At 29.0% G+C, this 15,886-nt stretch overlaps 1 protein-coding gene across 1 annotated transcript; it reads left to right on the forward strand.

Moving 5' to 3' along the window:
* The first annotated feature begins 8,263 nt into the window (after positions 1 to 8,263).
* LOC149511043 (receptor-like protein 7) lies at positions 8,264 to 12,313 on the forward strand. Its single transcript, XM_089756588.1, has 2 exons — positions 8,264 to 11,745; positions 12,115 to 12,313. The coding sequence occupies exon 1, from the start codon at positions 8,297 to 8,299 to the stop codon at positions 11,711 to 11,713; it is 3,417 nt and encodes a 1,138-aa protein (XP_089612714.1). The 5' UTR covers positions 8,264 to 8,296; the 3' UTR covers positions 11,714 to 11,745; positions 12,115 to 12,313.
* Positions 12,314 to 15,886: the final 3,573 nt, after the last annotated feature.

Here is a 15,886-nt window from a genome sequence, read left to right on the forward strand (position 1 = left end):
AAATATAACAATATTAATTAATATAATTAAAATCCATTCCCGATCTGCCAATTTAATTGGAAGACAAAAGACACCCACTATTGAGAAAATTGCTTTTTTTTTTTTGTTTTTCTTAAAAGATACACTTAACTTAAGCAAATTGCTAAGAAGATTATTTTTCACAAAGTAATGATGGGGCAAGAAGACTTAGACATTTTCATGATGGGAAGAGTTAAAAATATAAAGTAAAGAAAAGACTAAATACCAATATAAAGAATCTCATACTACCATTTTCTTTGTTAGTCCAAAATTAGAATATCAAATTTTTTTTTGTGAAGTATAATTTTGTGGTGGGTGATTCTAAATCGACCATCATTTTTTCTCTACATCCACCTTTTTAAAAAAATTTTTTAAGTGAAATTACTTATTTACTCATCTTGTTTTAATTTTAAAACTTCTAAATATGCATTTCTTATGAGTGATATAACTTATAGAATTTTCATATCTGGTAAGTTAGAAAAAGTTACATTTAGGTTTGAAAAAAAATAGTTAAGAGAAAATATCTTATAAAAAGTATGAGATTTTAATACTATTTATAAAATTTAAAAACTCTATTAATCATATGTGAAGAAATTAAAATATATATAAATTATCTTGTATACATTAAATTTTTTTCATTGGAAGATTGTCTTTTTTTTTATTTTTTTTATAGTGAGATTGTCAGGATTTGAATTTTAAACTACTGAAACTAAGAGTTTAAAATTTTACTAATAAACTATATGGTTATTAGCTTATTGAATTTTTAAATTAGAGGATCTCTTTAAAATATATTAACAATAAAAAACTTAAAAAATATACCTACCATGAAATTTAATAGTACATTGGGAACAAAAGCATGAGAAAGAAGTTGCTTAATTGATAAATTGATTGGTCAAAAAAATCAACAAATTAAAAACCTGTGTTTTATTTTTTTCTAAAAGGTTTGAAAAAAAATCTACGGAATATATTCATTCTCACTTTTCAAACTTGTCTATTTTAAAAATTTTGATTTTATAATGATGGAATAAGAAAGAAAATGATAGATACTAGGGGAATGTATTGGTCCAAGTGTTAGTCTTTGCTCTATACTTAGTTTTGGCATCAAGCATGCAAATGTTTCAATCTTTTTGCCCCCGTCTTTACTTCACAATAATAATCTTAGCAGTTGCTTTGGTCTAAGTCATTAAAAAGACTAAAATATAACAATAATAATTAATATACTTAAAATCCATTCCTTGTGTACCAATTTAACTAGAAGACAAAAGACAATTTTCATTGAGAAAATTATTATTATTATTTTTTGTCTTTTTTAAAAGGCAGACTTGACTTAAGCAAATTGATAAGAAGATTATTTTCACATAGTAATGATGGGGCAAGAAGACTTAGACATTTGCATTATGGGAAGACTTAAAAGTATAAAACAAAGAAGAGATTAAATACCAATAAAAAGATCTCATACTATCATTTTCTTTGTGAGTCCAAAATTAAAATGTCAATTTTTTTATAAAGTATAATTTTGTGATGGGTGATTCTAAATATATCATCATTTTTTTTCTCTATATCATTTTTTTAATTTTTAAGTAAAATTACTTATTTACCTATCTCGTTTTAATTTTAAAGCATCTAGATAAAACTTATGGATTTTCATATATGGTAAGTTAGAAGTTACATTTAGGTTTGCAAAAAAAATAGTTAAGAGAAAATATCTTGCATAAAGTATGAGATTCAAATACCATTTATAAAGTTTAAAATCTATATTAATCATACATGATGAAATCCAAATATACATATAAATTATCTCGTATACATGAAATTTTTGAAATTAGAAAATTATCCTTTGTTTTTTGTATGTGAGGTTATCAGGATTTAAACTTTAAACTATTGAAATTAAGAGTTCAACATTTTACTAACAAACTACATGGTTATTTGTTCATTTAATTTTAAATTAGAGAATCTTTTTAAAATATATTAACAATTAAAAACTAAAAAATAAAAAAAATGCACATACCATGAGATCTAATAGTACATTAGGAATAAAAACATGAGAAAGAAGTTGCTTAATCAACAAATTGATTGGCAAAAAAAAAATTTTAAAAATTAAAAACTTGTCTTTTATTTTTGTTGAAAAGTTTGAAAAAAAAAATCTAAAGAAACATTCATTCCCACTTGTCAAACTTGTCTATTTTGAAAATTGTGATTTTATAATGGTGGAATAAGAAAGAAAATGATAGATACTATGGGAATGCATTAGTCTAAATCATAGTCTTTGCTTAGTCTTGGCATCAAACACGCAAATGTGTTAGTCTTTTTGCCCCCATATTTACTTCACAAAAATAATAATTTTAGCAATTGCTTTAGTCTAAATCATTAAAAAGACTAAAATATAATAGTAATAATTAATATACTTAAAATCCTTTCCTAGTCTACTAATTTAATTAAAAAAACAAAAGACAACCACCATTAAAAAAATTGTTATTTTTTTTATCTTTTTAAAGAGATAGATTTGACTTAAGTAAATTGCTAAGAAGATTATTCTTTACAGAGTAATGATAGGGCAAGAAGACTTAGACATTTGCATGATGGGAAGGCTTAAAAGTATAAAGTAAAGAAAAGACTAAATACCAACAAAAAAATCTCATACTATCATTTTTTTGTGAGTCCAAAATTAGAATATCAAATTTTTTATGAAGTATAATTTTGTGATGGATGATTCTGAATACACCATCATATTTTTCTTTACGTCCACTCTTTTTTTTTTTTTTTAATTTTTAAGTGAAATTACTTATCTACTCATCTCATTTTAATTTTAAAGCTTCTAGATATGCATTTCTTAAGTTATATAACTTACTAGATTTTCATATCCGATAAATTAAAAAATCTTACATTTAGGTTTGAAAAAAAATAGTTAAAAAAAAATCTTATAGAAAGTATGGGATTTAATAATGTTTATAAAATTTAAAAACTCTATATAAATTATCTCATATACAAGAAATTTTTTAAATTAGAAGATTTTTTTTAATATGAGGTTGCTAGGGTTTGAACTTTAAACTATTAAAACTAAGAGTTAAGCATTTTATTAATAGATTGTATGGTTATTGGCTCATTCAATTTTTAAATAAGAGGATCTCTTTAAAATATATTAACAATAGCAACTAAAAAAAATGCACATACTCTAAAATCAAATAGTACACTAGGAACAAAAGCATGAAAAAGAAGTTGCTTAATCAACAAATTGATTGGCCAAAAAAATCAACAAATTACAAACTTGTGTTTTATTTTTGCTAAAAAGTTTGAAAAAAAATCTAAAGAACATATTCATTCTCACTTTACAAAAATAATAATCTTAGCAATTGCTCCAATCTAAGTCATTAAAAAGACTAAAATATAACAATAATAATTAATATACTTAAAATCCATTTCAGTTTGTCAATTTAACTAGAAGATAAAAGATAACCTCCATTGAGAAAATTACTATGTTTTTTTATCTTTTTTAAAGGACAAACTTGACTTAAGCAAATTATTAAGAATATTATTTTTCACAGAGTAATAATGGGAAAGAAAACTTAAATATTTGCATGATGGGAAGGCTTAAAAGTATAAAGCAAAGAAAAGACTAAATACCAATAAAAAATCTTATACTATCATTTTCTTTGTGATGACAAAATTAGAATATCAATTTTTTTATAAAGTATAATTTGGTGATGGGTGATTCTAAATACACCATCATTTTTTCTCTACATTTACTTTTTTTTTTTATTTTTTAAGTGATATTACTTATTTACCCATCTTGTTTTAATTTTAAAACTTTTGAATATACATTTTTGATAAGTTATATAACTTATCGAATTTTCATTTCTGATAAGTTAAAAAAGATAATTAGTTTGGAAAAAAATAGTTAAAAGAAAATATGTTACAAAAGTATGAGATGCTAATACCATTTATAAAATTTAAAAACCCTATTAATTGTATGTGAAGAAATCGAAATATATAAAAATTATCTTGTATACATGAAATTTATGAAATTAGAAGATTTTTTTTTTTTTTTGTATGTGAGGTTGTCAGGATTTGAACTTTAAACTATTGAAACTAAAAGTTTAGTATTTTACTAATAGACTACATAGTTATTGGATCATTAAAATTTTAAATTAGAGGATCTCTTTGAAATATATTAATCATAAAAAACTGAAGAAATAAAAAAATGAACATACCATGAAATCTAATAGTACATTAGGAACAAAATCATGAGAAAAAATTATTTAATCAACAAATTGATTGGCCAAAAAAATCAACAAATTAAAAATCTGTGTTTTATTTTTTCTGAAAGGTTTGAAAAAAAAAATCTAAAGAACACATTCATTCTCTCACTTCTTAAACTTGTTTATTTTGGAATGTGATTTTATAGTGGTGGAATAAGAAAGAAAATGATAGATACTATGGTAATGTATTGGTTGAAGTCTTAATATTTGCTTTATACTTAGTCTTGGCATCAAGCATGCAAATGTGTTAATATTTTTGCCTTATCTTTACTTCACAAAAATAATAATATTAGCAATTGCTTTAGTCCAAGTTATTAAAAAAATGAAAATATAAAAATAATAATTAATATACTTAAAATCTAGTCCCAGTCTATCAGTTTAGCTAAAAAGACAAAAGACAATTTCAATTGAGAAAATTGTTATTTGTTTTGTCTTTTTTAAATGACAGACTTGACTTAAATAAATTGTTAAGAAGATTATTTTCATAGAATAATGTTGGGGTAAGAAGACTTAGACATTTGCATGACGAGAAAACTTAAAAGTATAAAGGAAATAGAAAACTAAAAATCAATAAAAAAAAAATCTCAGACTATCATTTTCTTTGAGTCCAAAATAAAAAAAAAAAAAAAAAACCAATTTTTTATAAAGTATAATTTTATGACGGATGATTCTAAATACACTATCATTCTTTTTTTTTTTCTTTACATCCAGATATGAAAATTTGGTAATTTATATAACTTATTAGAAATACATATCTAGAAGCTTTAACATTAAAAAGTGGATCTCTATAAAGTATAATTTCCATTGATTCAAGGACTTTGAAAAAAAAAAAATAAAGACAATTTTCAAATCCTAAAGTTTTTCTTTCATCCTATTATTTTCAAATAATTGAAAATTTAGGTATCCATTGAATACTACAATCAACATCTTGACTCTTTCATTGTACTTTCTCAAATCTTATAGATAAGATTCTACCAAGTGAATAATTGCTAATTATTTAAGATGATTAATTATTATATTCTTGAGATTCAACTGAAAAATATAATTTGGATTTCATTTGGTTTGTATTTTTTTTCTTTTACTACTTGTTTTTTGTTTTCAATTCATTTATTAAAAATAAAAACCAAAAGCATCAATTAATTGGAGGATTAAAAAGCGAGAATATTATGTAACCTCATTGGTTAATTTCCTTTTTTTTGGTTAAAAAATTTATTCAGTTTAAAACAATATAAAGTATGAGTGCATTTGATATTATGGATAAAATTTCTAATGTCCTTTTTATTTTTTTTAATTTCATTTGGGTTTCAGATTTTTATTTATTATGAGTGTATTTTATATTAAAAACTTAAATTTATTATATAAAATTTATATTTTGAGGCTAAAATATAAAAATGTAATTAAAAACTCAAAATGATTTTGGAATATACTTGTTCAGAAAAGTAATAGCATTTTGTGTTGGAAAAAGTGAAGATGACGATTTTAAAATATTCAAATAAGGAATGATGGATTAAAAAAAAATGAGATAGTGGGAATATAATTAATTACTAATTAGAAAATGAATTGAAAGTAAGAAATAAATAACAAAAAATAAAAAACTTAGAAGTTATGATTGAAGACATTTGGAAAGAAAAGTATCATTACATAAAAATGGTAATATATAGTCTAATTAGATATTAAAGTTCAACACTTATTATTTAATTTTGAATAATTTAAACGAAATTTCCTTTGGAACAATTAAAAAAAAAAAAGAAAAGTTACTATTAATTTCTTGTGTAGCGTGACAATGGGATTGAATAAAAAATTCACCAAATGGGGTCCTTTTCCTGGCTTTACTGGCAAAGAAAAACCATGCATGATGAATTGAAGACTAATTCATTAATAGAAAATCCCATTAATTTTTGTTCTATGGAAACACAATCATTTTGTCCCTTTTATATTTGTAATGTTCACGTTTGTAACTCTCACTTATTCATTAATATTAAGGTTCATTATCATTAAAAATAATATTGGTTAATATTTTTATTTGAAGCATTGTAAAATATAAAATATGAATCTATATATTCTAAGTTCTTACTATTCAAATCAATATTCTTTAACAATATTAAAAAAAAAATAATAAAAAGGACTATATATGTATGATAAATTCAATATTAAATTATTAATACGTTGTTTTGAATTTTCAAAAGATTAATAAAATAATTTTGCAAACAATGCTCTAAAAGCACACTCTAAGGTTATTACATAAAATAATATCTTCATCCAATACATTAAAAATTATATATATGAAAATTATTAGGTATCAACTATTGCATTTAATATAAAATTATTACAATAAATAATATATTAACTAATTTTAGAGAGTGAAAAACTCTTTCGCGAATTTGTTTTATCATGTGTATGAATGGAGAAGCAAGAATAATAACAGAGTGAATACCTGTTATTATTTAGGTATTTGTATTTAAATCTATTTAATTTTCATGGTATGTGAATCCATTTAAATATTCAATTAAATTTAGTATCACTATCTGAATATGAAACCATTTAAATAAATATCGTCCGTTTCTTTTTTGAATCCTTTAAAATATCCAATTAGTTAAGTTTAATTTTTTGCTAAAATATAAATTCTACAAGAATTAAATTTAAATATAAAATTCACTCTTAATTGATAATAAGTAAATGTTGTTTGCTAAGATTCGAAAATAAAATTTTATATATGTAAACAAATAATAAAATCAAATAATTGATACTATATGCTTTAAAACTTAAACGGATTCAGATATCCAAATAGTACTATCTAAATTCTATCCGAATCTATTAAATATATATATTTATAAGTATTTGAATCAGACATAAATAGATCAGATAATATATCAAATATTCAATTATTTTCTATCCATCATCATTCCTAAATGGAATATCAAGGGAGAAGCAATCAATCAAATCTAATTGAATGGATGGGAATGTGAAGCATTGTCCAAAGCTAAGCTCCTATCTTCCATTATTTCAACCGACTTGACATCTATATACCAGCAAAACTCAGTTTCAGCACTTTCACTTTGTTAGCTGGATGTTTCTTTCATGCTTTCATCTTTGCCTTCGTTTTTAGATTTTCAGGTTAAGTGGGCAGTATTTTTACAACATGTGATGCCATTTTACAACAGGTTTTGCAACAAAAGAAAAAAAATGCACCAAACGGTATCCATATGACTAAACGATATCCTATTTTCTTAATTATTAATCTAATGTGCTATGATGACTAAACTCTATTACAGACCAATGAATAACGCATAGTATTATAAAGAATTAATTGTTACAGTAATTATTCTTTTCTCTGAATGCTTATTTAGAAAACAAAAACTGATAAATATGAGGAAGTTGATGGAGGGAACAAAACGGGATTCAAACTTTGAATCGAAGAAAAATAAGAAGAAACAAACTTATTAGTTAGAATTTTCAAAAAAAAAATGTTCCATCTAATTCTATAATATCAGAGTTGAGTTTACTGATAAATCTTTGCAAAGTTTTACTTTTCTTTAGACATCAAGGTTAGTGATAATTTTTACTATTTTTTTTTGTACTGGAAAGGATTCCTCCCTACCGATATATACATACCACTATTACCTAACTTTGAGAAAATTAATTTTTTATTTGTTTTTTTGTAGGAATACATAATATGAAATAAAAAATGGGAATAAAGAAAGGATATAGTGATAAAGATTAATTTACAAAAGCAAAACTATTAGCCTTATCATCATTGAAACCCATTATTCATTCTTTAAAATTCAAAATGGACAAGCAATAACCATATTTGTCTTCCACCTATTTTGATTCAACTCTTACAAAAAAAAAGTCATACTCATGATTTGTACAAACACATTTGAACCTATCTCTTGAGATCAAGGGAGATATATAGCTACAATAACATACGTAATATGAAGTACTCGTCTATAAATATCGTGTATGCAAATCTTAAATTCCACAATCTTCCCTTCATTTTTTTTCTTATAGAGAGCCAACAAAACATGAAGAATTTTCATATCCTAATATCACTCATTTTTCCTACCTTGTTTCTCTTCTCATGCTCTGTATCTCTTGTGCTATCTTTTTCCCCTCCTCATACTGATCTTCAAAATCAGTGCCTTGATGATCAGAAATCTGCTTTGTTGCAATTGCACCATGATCTGTACTATGCCCCAAATTTTACTTTCACTTCCAAAGTTGAGCTTTGGGATCCCAACACTGATTGTTGCTCTTGGAAAGGAATTACATGTGATGCTCTGGGTCACGTGATTGGGCTTGACCTCAGTTACAAAAACCTTTCCGGTAGCTTTCACTCCATTTTCAATCTCCATTATCTTCAACGCCTTAATCTTGCTGGAAACAATTTTAATACTACTCTGTTTCAATATGAGTTTGACAGATTCCCAAATTTAACTCATCTCAACCTTTCAAACTCATGTTTTCTTGGCCAAATTCCAGTGGGGATTTCATACTTAACAAGGTTAGTCTCTCTTGATCTATCTCATCAAGATTTTTGCTATCAACGGTATAACCAAATTCTCCATCCATACAACTACTTCTTCGACTACTATCCACTACCTTTTGACCTTCAACAACCTCTGAAACTAGAAAACCCAAACTTCAAGACATTAATCCAAAATTTAAGACCTCTTACGGAGCTCTACTTGGATAGTGTGAACATTTCAACTCAAAGTACTAAATGGTGTGAAACCACCTCTGTAGGGCTTCCTAACCTGCATGTGTTAAGTTTGTTGAATTGTGGTTTGACAGGTCCATTTTGTTCTTCACTCTCAAGACTTCCTTTTCTTTCCAAACTTTTCCTTGGTGGGAATCCGATCTCTTATTTGCCTCCCAATTTCTTAGAAATTTCCTCCCGTTTGGTTTCTCTTAGTTTAACGAATTGCAATTTGAGTGGGGATTTTCCAACAGAAGTTTTCTTATTGCCAAAAATACAAAGCATTGACTTTTCAGAAAATGACAATCTTGAAGGTCATTTGCCAAAATTTCCATTAAACAATGCTTTACGGATCTTAAAGATTTCTTTTACAAATTTCAGTGGAAAACTGCCAGAAACAATTGGCAATCTCAAGTTCTTGACAACTTTAGATCTCTATTTTTGCAATTTCTTTGGAGAAATTCCATCATCAATTGCAAATCTTACTAACCTTGTGAAACTGGATTTAGGATATAACAATTTCAGTGGTTTAATCCCACCATTTCATAGATCTGGAGTTCCAAATCTTTCTAAACTCTATTTGGATGGGAACCGGCTATCTGGCTCAATTCATTTATCTCTATTTACTCTCCCATCATTGCTTACCCTATTTCTTGAAAGAAATCAATTGGATGCTGAAATTGGTGAGCTGCCCAATGCATCTTCTTCATTGATTGAAACATTGCATTTAGGCTACAATAGTTTTAGTTCCATGAAGCTTGACATGTTCTTCCAACTCAAGAACTTAAGGTATCTTGAGCTTTCCAATATAAGCTTATCAATTGAAAGCAACATCACAAGCCTTGCTTTTCCCCAATTAGAGATGCTATCCCTAGGCTCATGCAACCTTACTGAATTTCCAGAATTCATCAAAACACAAGACAAGTTGGCTTCTCTAGATCTTTCTAACAACCAAATCCATGGCTTTGTGCCTAATTGGTTGTGGAAGACCACTCTTTCAAATTTAGACCTTTCTTTCAATGAGATTGATATTCCGAAAGAGTTTCCTTTTGGTGATCCAAACTCCTCTTTTCCAATGTTGAGATTCTTGTTTTTACAATTCTGTAATCTAAGTATGTTTCCAGAGTTTTTAAAAAGTCAAACTAGTTTGGAACGTCTTGACCTTTCAAATAACAAAGTAAGTGGTGCAGTCCCAAACTGGGTGTGGAAGAAAAGTTTGAGGTATCTGGATCTTTCTAGCAATTCTCTCTCATCTTTGGACCAATTTTCACTGGACCAATCTCCAACTTCTTCGCAAGGCTCTTTATCAAGACCTATTTGCAATTTGAGTCAACTTGAGAACTTTAATGCATCCTTTAACAAATTAAGCGGGCCAATCCCAAGTTGCTTGGACAATATCAGTTCTCTCAGGTATTTGGATCTACAAAAGAATAATTTCAGTGGCAGCATACCAGATTTTGCCAAAGCAACCCAATTATATTTGCTTCAACTCAATGACAATAAATTGGAAGGGAAGTTGCCAAGGTCATTAGCCAATTGCACAATCCTCAATGTTTTAAACCTTGGAAACAATACTCTGCATGACACATTCCCTTTGTGGTTTGAAAAATTGCCTTGGTTGGTGGTTCTTATATTGAGAGCAAATAGGTTTTATGGTCCAATTAAACATGTGAAAAATAACTTTCGAAACTTGGATGTACTAGACATTGCTTTCAATAATTTTTCTGGTCAATTATCAATTGAATTCTTTCAAGCCACTCAACTAAGGTCACTCATAATCAGTGGGAATAAATTGGAAGGAAAGTTGCCGAGGTCATTAGCCAATTGCAGAAATCTTGAAGTTTTGGACCTAGGAAAAAATATGATACGGGACACATTTCCTTTTTGGTTGGTGAAATTGCCTTCTTTGAAAGTTCTTGTACTAAGAGCAAATAGATTTTATGGTCCAATTAAAATTCCCGAGGATGAAGATGCTTTCCCAGAGTTACACATACTGGACCTTGCTTCTAATAACTTTTCAGGTGAGTTATCTTTTGGATTTTTTCAATCTTTGAAGGCAATGAGAATGATGACGGATGGCAACAGAGCTAAGCCAGATTATATTGGAGATGATTACTACCAGGACTCTGTAACGATTGTGAATAAAGGGTTTGTAATTTTTTACGAGAAAATCTTAACCATCCTTACTTGTCTTGACCTTTCCAATAATAATTTCCGTGGGAGAATAGCGAAAGATATACAAAACCTCAAGTCACTCAAAGTGCTGAACTTATCCTACAACAGCTTCCTTGGCCCAATTCCCTTAGCACTTGGAAACTTAACTGAGCTTGAGTCGTTGGACCTCTCCCAAAACAAACTCTCCGGAAGGATTCCTCTACAGCTTACAAGCCTAACTTTTCTTGAAGTATTGAACCTATCTTACAACCAACTTGAGGGAAGCATACCACAAAGCTACCAATTCGGTACATTTTCAAACGATTCTTACAAAGGGAATCCAAGATTGTGTGGGCCCCCTTTGACAAGGAAATGCGATGAAGTTGGTCCTGGAATGCCACCCCCTAAGGAAGATGCAGATTCATTGGTCGATGGTTCATCTGATTGGAAAATCGTATTGATAGGGTATGGATGTGGTTTGGTGATTGGGTTATCTTTTGGATATACAGTCCTGAATGAAATGGGAAACAACTGCATGGATAGGTTTACATGGAACCGGAATCGAAAATGGAGAAGATCTTCTAGGTGACTCCATCAAAATTCAAGTTTCAAAGTTATTTGGTAAGCATTCTAAAATACTTAATAACTCAAAAAGTTTTCTTATTGATTCTTTGAGCTGTAGTTAATTGTCTAAACAAATAAAATTATTTAAATACCCTCTTTCATTAAAAATGTGACGTATATGTATATTATATCTCAACACTAATTGATATTTGACTAAAATAATTGCATTTGAAATTTAATTCAAGAAGATTTCAACTTTGGGCGTCTCATTCCCCTTTTAAACTTGGCATTGCTTTTAAAACTAAAAGCAAAAATTGCCTGCAAACTTTGAGTTAGATTGGACTGTCAGCCATTTTAACAGCAATGGCATCTATTGTCCTTAATTAGATTGGCTTGGGCTGCTCATATATGTATGTTATTTGGCAGGAACACAAGCAAAGGATGTTCGGTTAGCCATCTAGAGATATAGAAGCTGTTGTTTCGGCTATCAGAAATTCCTTTTCGTTTAGATTCAATAACAGGATTGCAGTCTTCGGTTCCACTCTTCCTCTTCCACAACAGAAATTGTGTCTGAATGTTTTTGTCCTGGTGTTACGGTATTTGCGTCTCAGTTCTTTCGCTTTTTCTCGCCTAAGATGATTGGCCGTATGTCTGGTTGTATTGTGCTTGTCTTCTGTTCTGCCTATAAGGTGGTGTTTTACTGCTGAGTTATGGGGTTCTCCTGCTGTTCAGCCTATTGTGTAACTCTGGTTTTATTAATAAATTTCTGGCTTAGCCAAAAAAAAAAAAAAAAATTTGTATCTGAATTGGGGACTAGTTCCTTAATGTTGTTTAGTTTGATTACTTTGCAAAAGTTATATTTGTTTTGTCTATAAGTTTGCTTTATTTGCTTATTCTAGGACATATATAACGTTTTGATAGCTTATTGTTTACTCGTAGCAGGTCTACTCCTTTCTTTGGATTAATAAAATCATTTATCCCAAAAAATTCTGAATGAAAATTGTATTATCTTTTAAGCTCTTCATTATTGTTATACCTAAGTGGTCATGTTAGTAGCCACATAGTAGGTCTTACGCATAGAAGCCCAATTAGCCATATCGTCACCCAAGAGGTATAAAAGATAGAATCAGACCAGTCAAGTGATTCACTATTCAACTCCTGTTACTCTCTATAACTACCTGTTCTCTTTCATTTCCTTGCTTCCGTTGCATCTTACTATCTTAACTTGAGTATCAAAGCATGCTTCAAAATAACATCTTTGGCACACCTGACCTTCTACTCTGTGACAGGTCACACATACTCTGTTTCACAACCTCCAGTAAGACTTTCGACTACCAGACCAGGAATTACATCAACAATTATCAATGATTCAACTCAACTATTTGCAGTGCAAGAATCTGATACAAGCCATGGCATCTACAAATTGACTACACCTACCACTTTAACTGCCAAAAGTAAAAGTTACATCTTTTCATATCAAGCTCAAGCTAAGATGCTTTATTCCTGTATAAAGCTCTAGAGAAAAAAAAAACACTGAAAAGAAAAGAACAAAGCCTCCAGTTCCATGTATCAAGCTCGACAATTCCAAACTAACTTCGATAGTGTTTTATTGTCCCTAACAACTATAGAGCGAGAAAGATTGAAATAATTCCTTTATTATTTTCATCAACTTTAATCCGATATCATCCTTTGCTTCTCTGTTTCTGCACTCCCACATGGACAAAAACAAAAGGTTTGTTGTAAGCTCTATTGCTATATGATTGATATCCATGTCTAATAGACCTTGACTAAACAAAAACACGAGGGCAATACAAAGAAACTTTTAACAACTTGAAAGGTTTGTGAATGCCATTCTTAAATTATTATGTGGACTTGTTTAATTAATTTAATTTTATCTTTAGAAAATATAGTGGTAAAATCTTTGTTTTGAAAATGGGCATCCAGTAATTTTCTTATGATTTTCTTCTCCTTAATCTTATCCCCTATTCCGGTCAATTTGAGTTTATACATATATAAAACGTGATGGTTTCTAATAAAATGGAGTAACTTCATTGTTTGAATTTTCAGGCCAATGATTGAGAAGATACTGCGGAAAGAAAGCATGGATTGCCAGAATACAGTTCAGAAAAGGATATGATTTCTGAGTAAAAGCTTATTCAGCTTATCTGTTTCTTACAAAACTGATATTGCGGCGACATCTTTTGTCAAGTTCAAAGCCAAAATGACCGATGTGTTTGAAAGTGAAAACCATCCAAGGTGGGACATAGAAAATTTGTATCAGGTAATAGAGGAGATCACTATTTCAAGTGAATCCTTTCAGTAATTTATTCTCTATCTAATAGAAATAAAGCGTCATAACTAAACAGCCAATATTCACATTGATGTGCTAAGTGTTCTGATGTAGCCATTAATCCATAATTAAAAGACGAAGTTATAGAAGACGAAGTTATAGAAGACATGCTATGCTTCAATCATTGGTCATTTTATAGGTAGTTTTTTTTTTTCTAGTAGTCAGCTTGAGGCTGTAAACCAGGAAGGTTGTAAAGCCTTCTGATATTTAGCCTATTTTGAATATTAGCTCAGAATTTATGTTTAGAAGATTGGTGCAGGTAAAAGTATATTCGATGACTTTGGGTTGACAAAAGCCACATTGGACAGAGTGATTATACATATATAAAGACTTTGCCGCTAGAGGCTTTCTACTACAACTGTCCTTCTCATGCAGCTCTAAGTTCTTGCTCTTTTCAATCCATCTCTAACTAGAAATGTAAGTATCAACTAGAAAAATACTTTATTCTCATGAATTCGGTCATTTGAAAATTTTACTGACAAAAAACAAAACAACTCATGCAAAAAAGGAAAATCACAGAGGGAAAAAAGGAAACAAAAGGTCATGCTAAAAATTTGATGTGTATGAAACTACTGTTAAGAGCCAAAGATTACTATTTCTTGAGTTTAAGTTTAGGTTTGGCAGCTGATTTCACTTTTTTTTTTTTTCTTGAATGGAGGAACTGTATTTTCCAGGAAGAAAACTGATCATTAATGTTTTCTATGCTTTGGACTTGGACAGCACAAAAAATCACAGCTTCCATTAGCCCTCGCTACCCAATTGTAACTATCTGCAATCTAACAGCCTTAAACTGTTTGAAGTAACATCGTAGATCCTACCAGTATGTGTCATCGAGACCTGGATTCTGATATGATGAAGCTGAATTCTTCGCCGTTGGGGTTGTGAAGTTGGATGCTGATTCTTGGAAAGTTGATACTGCATTGCACTGCTATCTAGAGGTAGAAATGCTACTTCATGGGCAAACGGTAGTTTGGAATCTTAGGAACTCTAATTTTGTATGTACATTACAAATTTACAATTGTCTACCCATTTAGTTGTATTGATCTTTATATCTGTTTTAATTTTTAGTTTTACTTTTTATTCATTTTAATTCAATAGTATCCTTTGTTTCTCTGCTTCTGCAATAAAATATAGTAAAAAAACAAATTAAATGTTTTCTTGTAAACTGTAGTGCTATAAAATTGCAATCCTAAGTTGATATATATGTAGAATAGACCTTAACTACACAAACAAATAAAAGCAGTACTGGGCAGTCCTTAACCAGCCTAAGGGTCTGAATAGAGCAGAATTTTTCTGATGGTCTAAAAGTGAAAGAATGGAATTCTTAAATTATTATGTGGACTTGATTAATTGATTAAACTCCCCTTCCTAATCTAAAATGTAAGCATTAACAAGAAAACATTATCCTCATGACACAAATGTCTACAAAATTTTAGTCGTAAAAAATACAAATGAGTTCTATATTTTTGCGGAAGTTTAAGTCTGCTAAGTGATTCTAATAACCTTTTTCGATTAATGCAGAAATTTTGAACTCTTCCAGGAAGTGAGAAGTCCTCAATGGAATGCTTTCTATGCTATGGACCGCACCACATTCGGATTCCTAAACCCAAATGAACCTGTCTTTAATCCTACAGCCTATGGCTCTGAAGTTACCATCCAAAGAGCTGAACTTCACCATCAAGTTGAAAGCAATTAATGAGGTTGTAGTTAAGGGAACATCGAAATAAGATGATTTTCACAGAAGAGATAAGAGAGAAGCTAGTTACAGCCGCTGCTTGGTTCATCATATGATATCCTCACTGATAAAGCCACCATAGTAACATGGATTTTGAAGGCAGCAAATTCAAT

The sequence above is a fragment of the Durio zibethinus genome, chromosome 27 (assembly GCF_047325235.1).
Source record: "Durio zibethinus cultivar Kanyao isolate XHJ-2024 chromosome 27, ASM4732523v1, whole genome shotgun sequence".
NCBI classification, from domain to species: domain Eukaryota; kingdom Viridiplantae; phylum Streptophyta; class Magnoliopsida; order Malvales; family Malvaceae; genus Durio; species Durio zibethinus.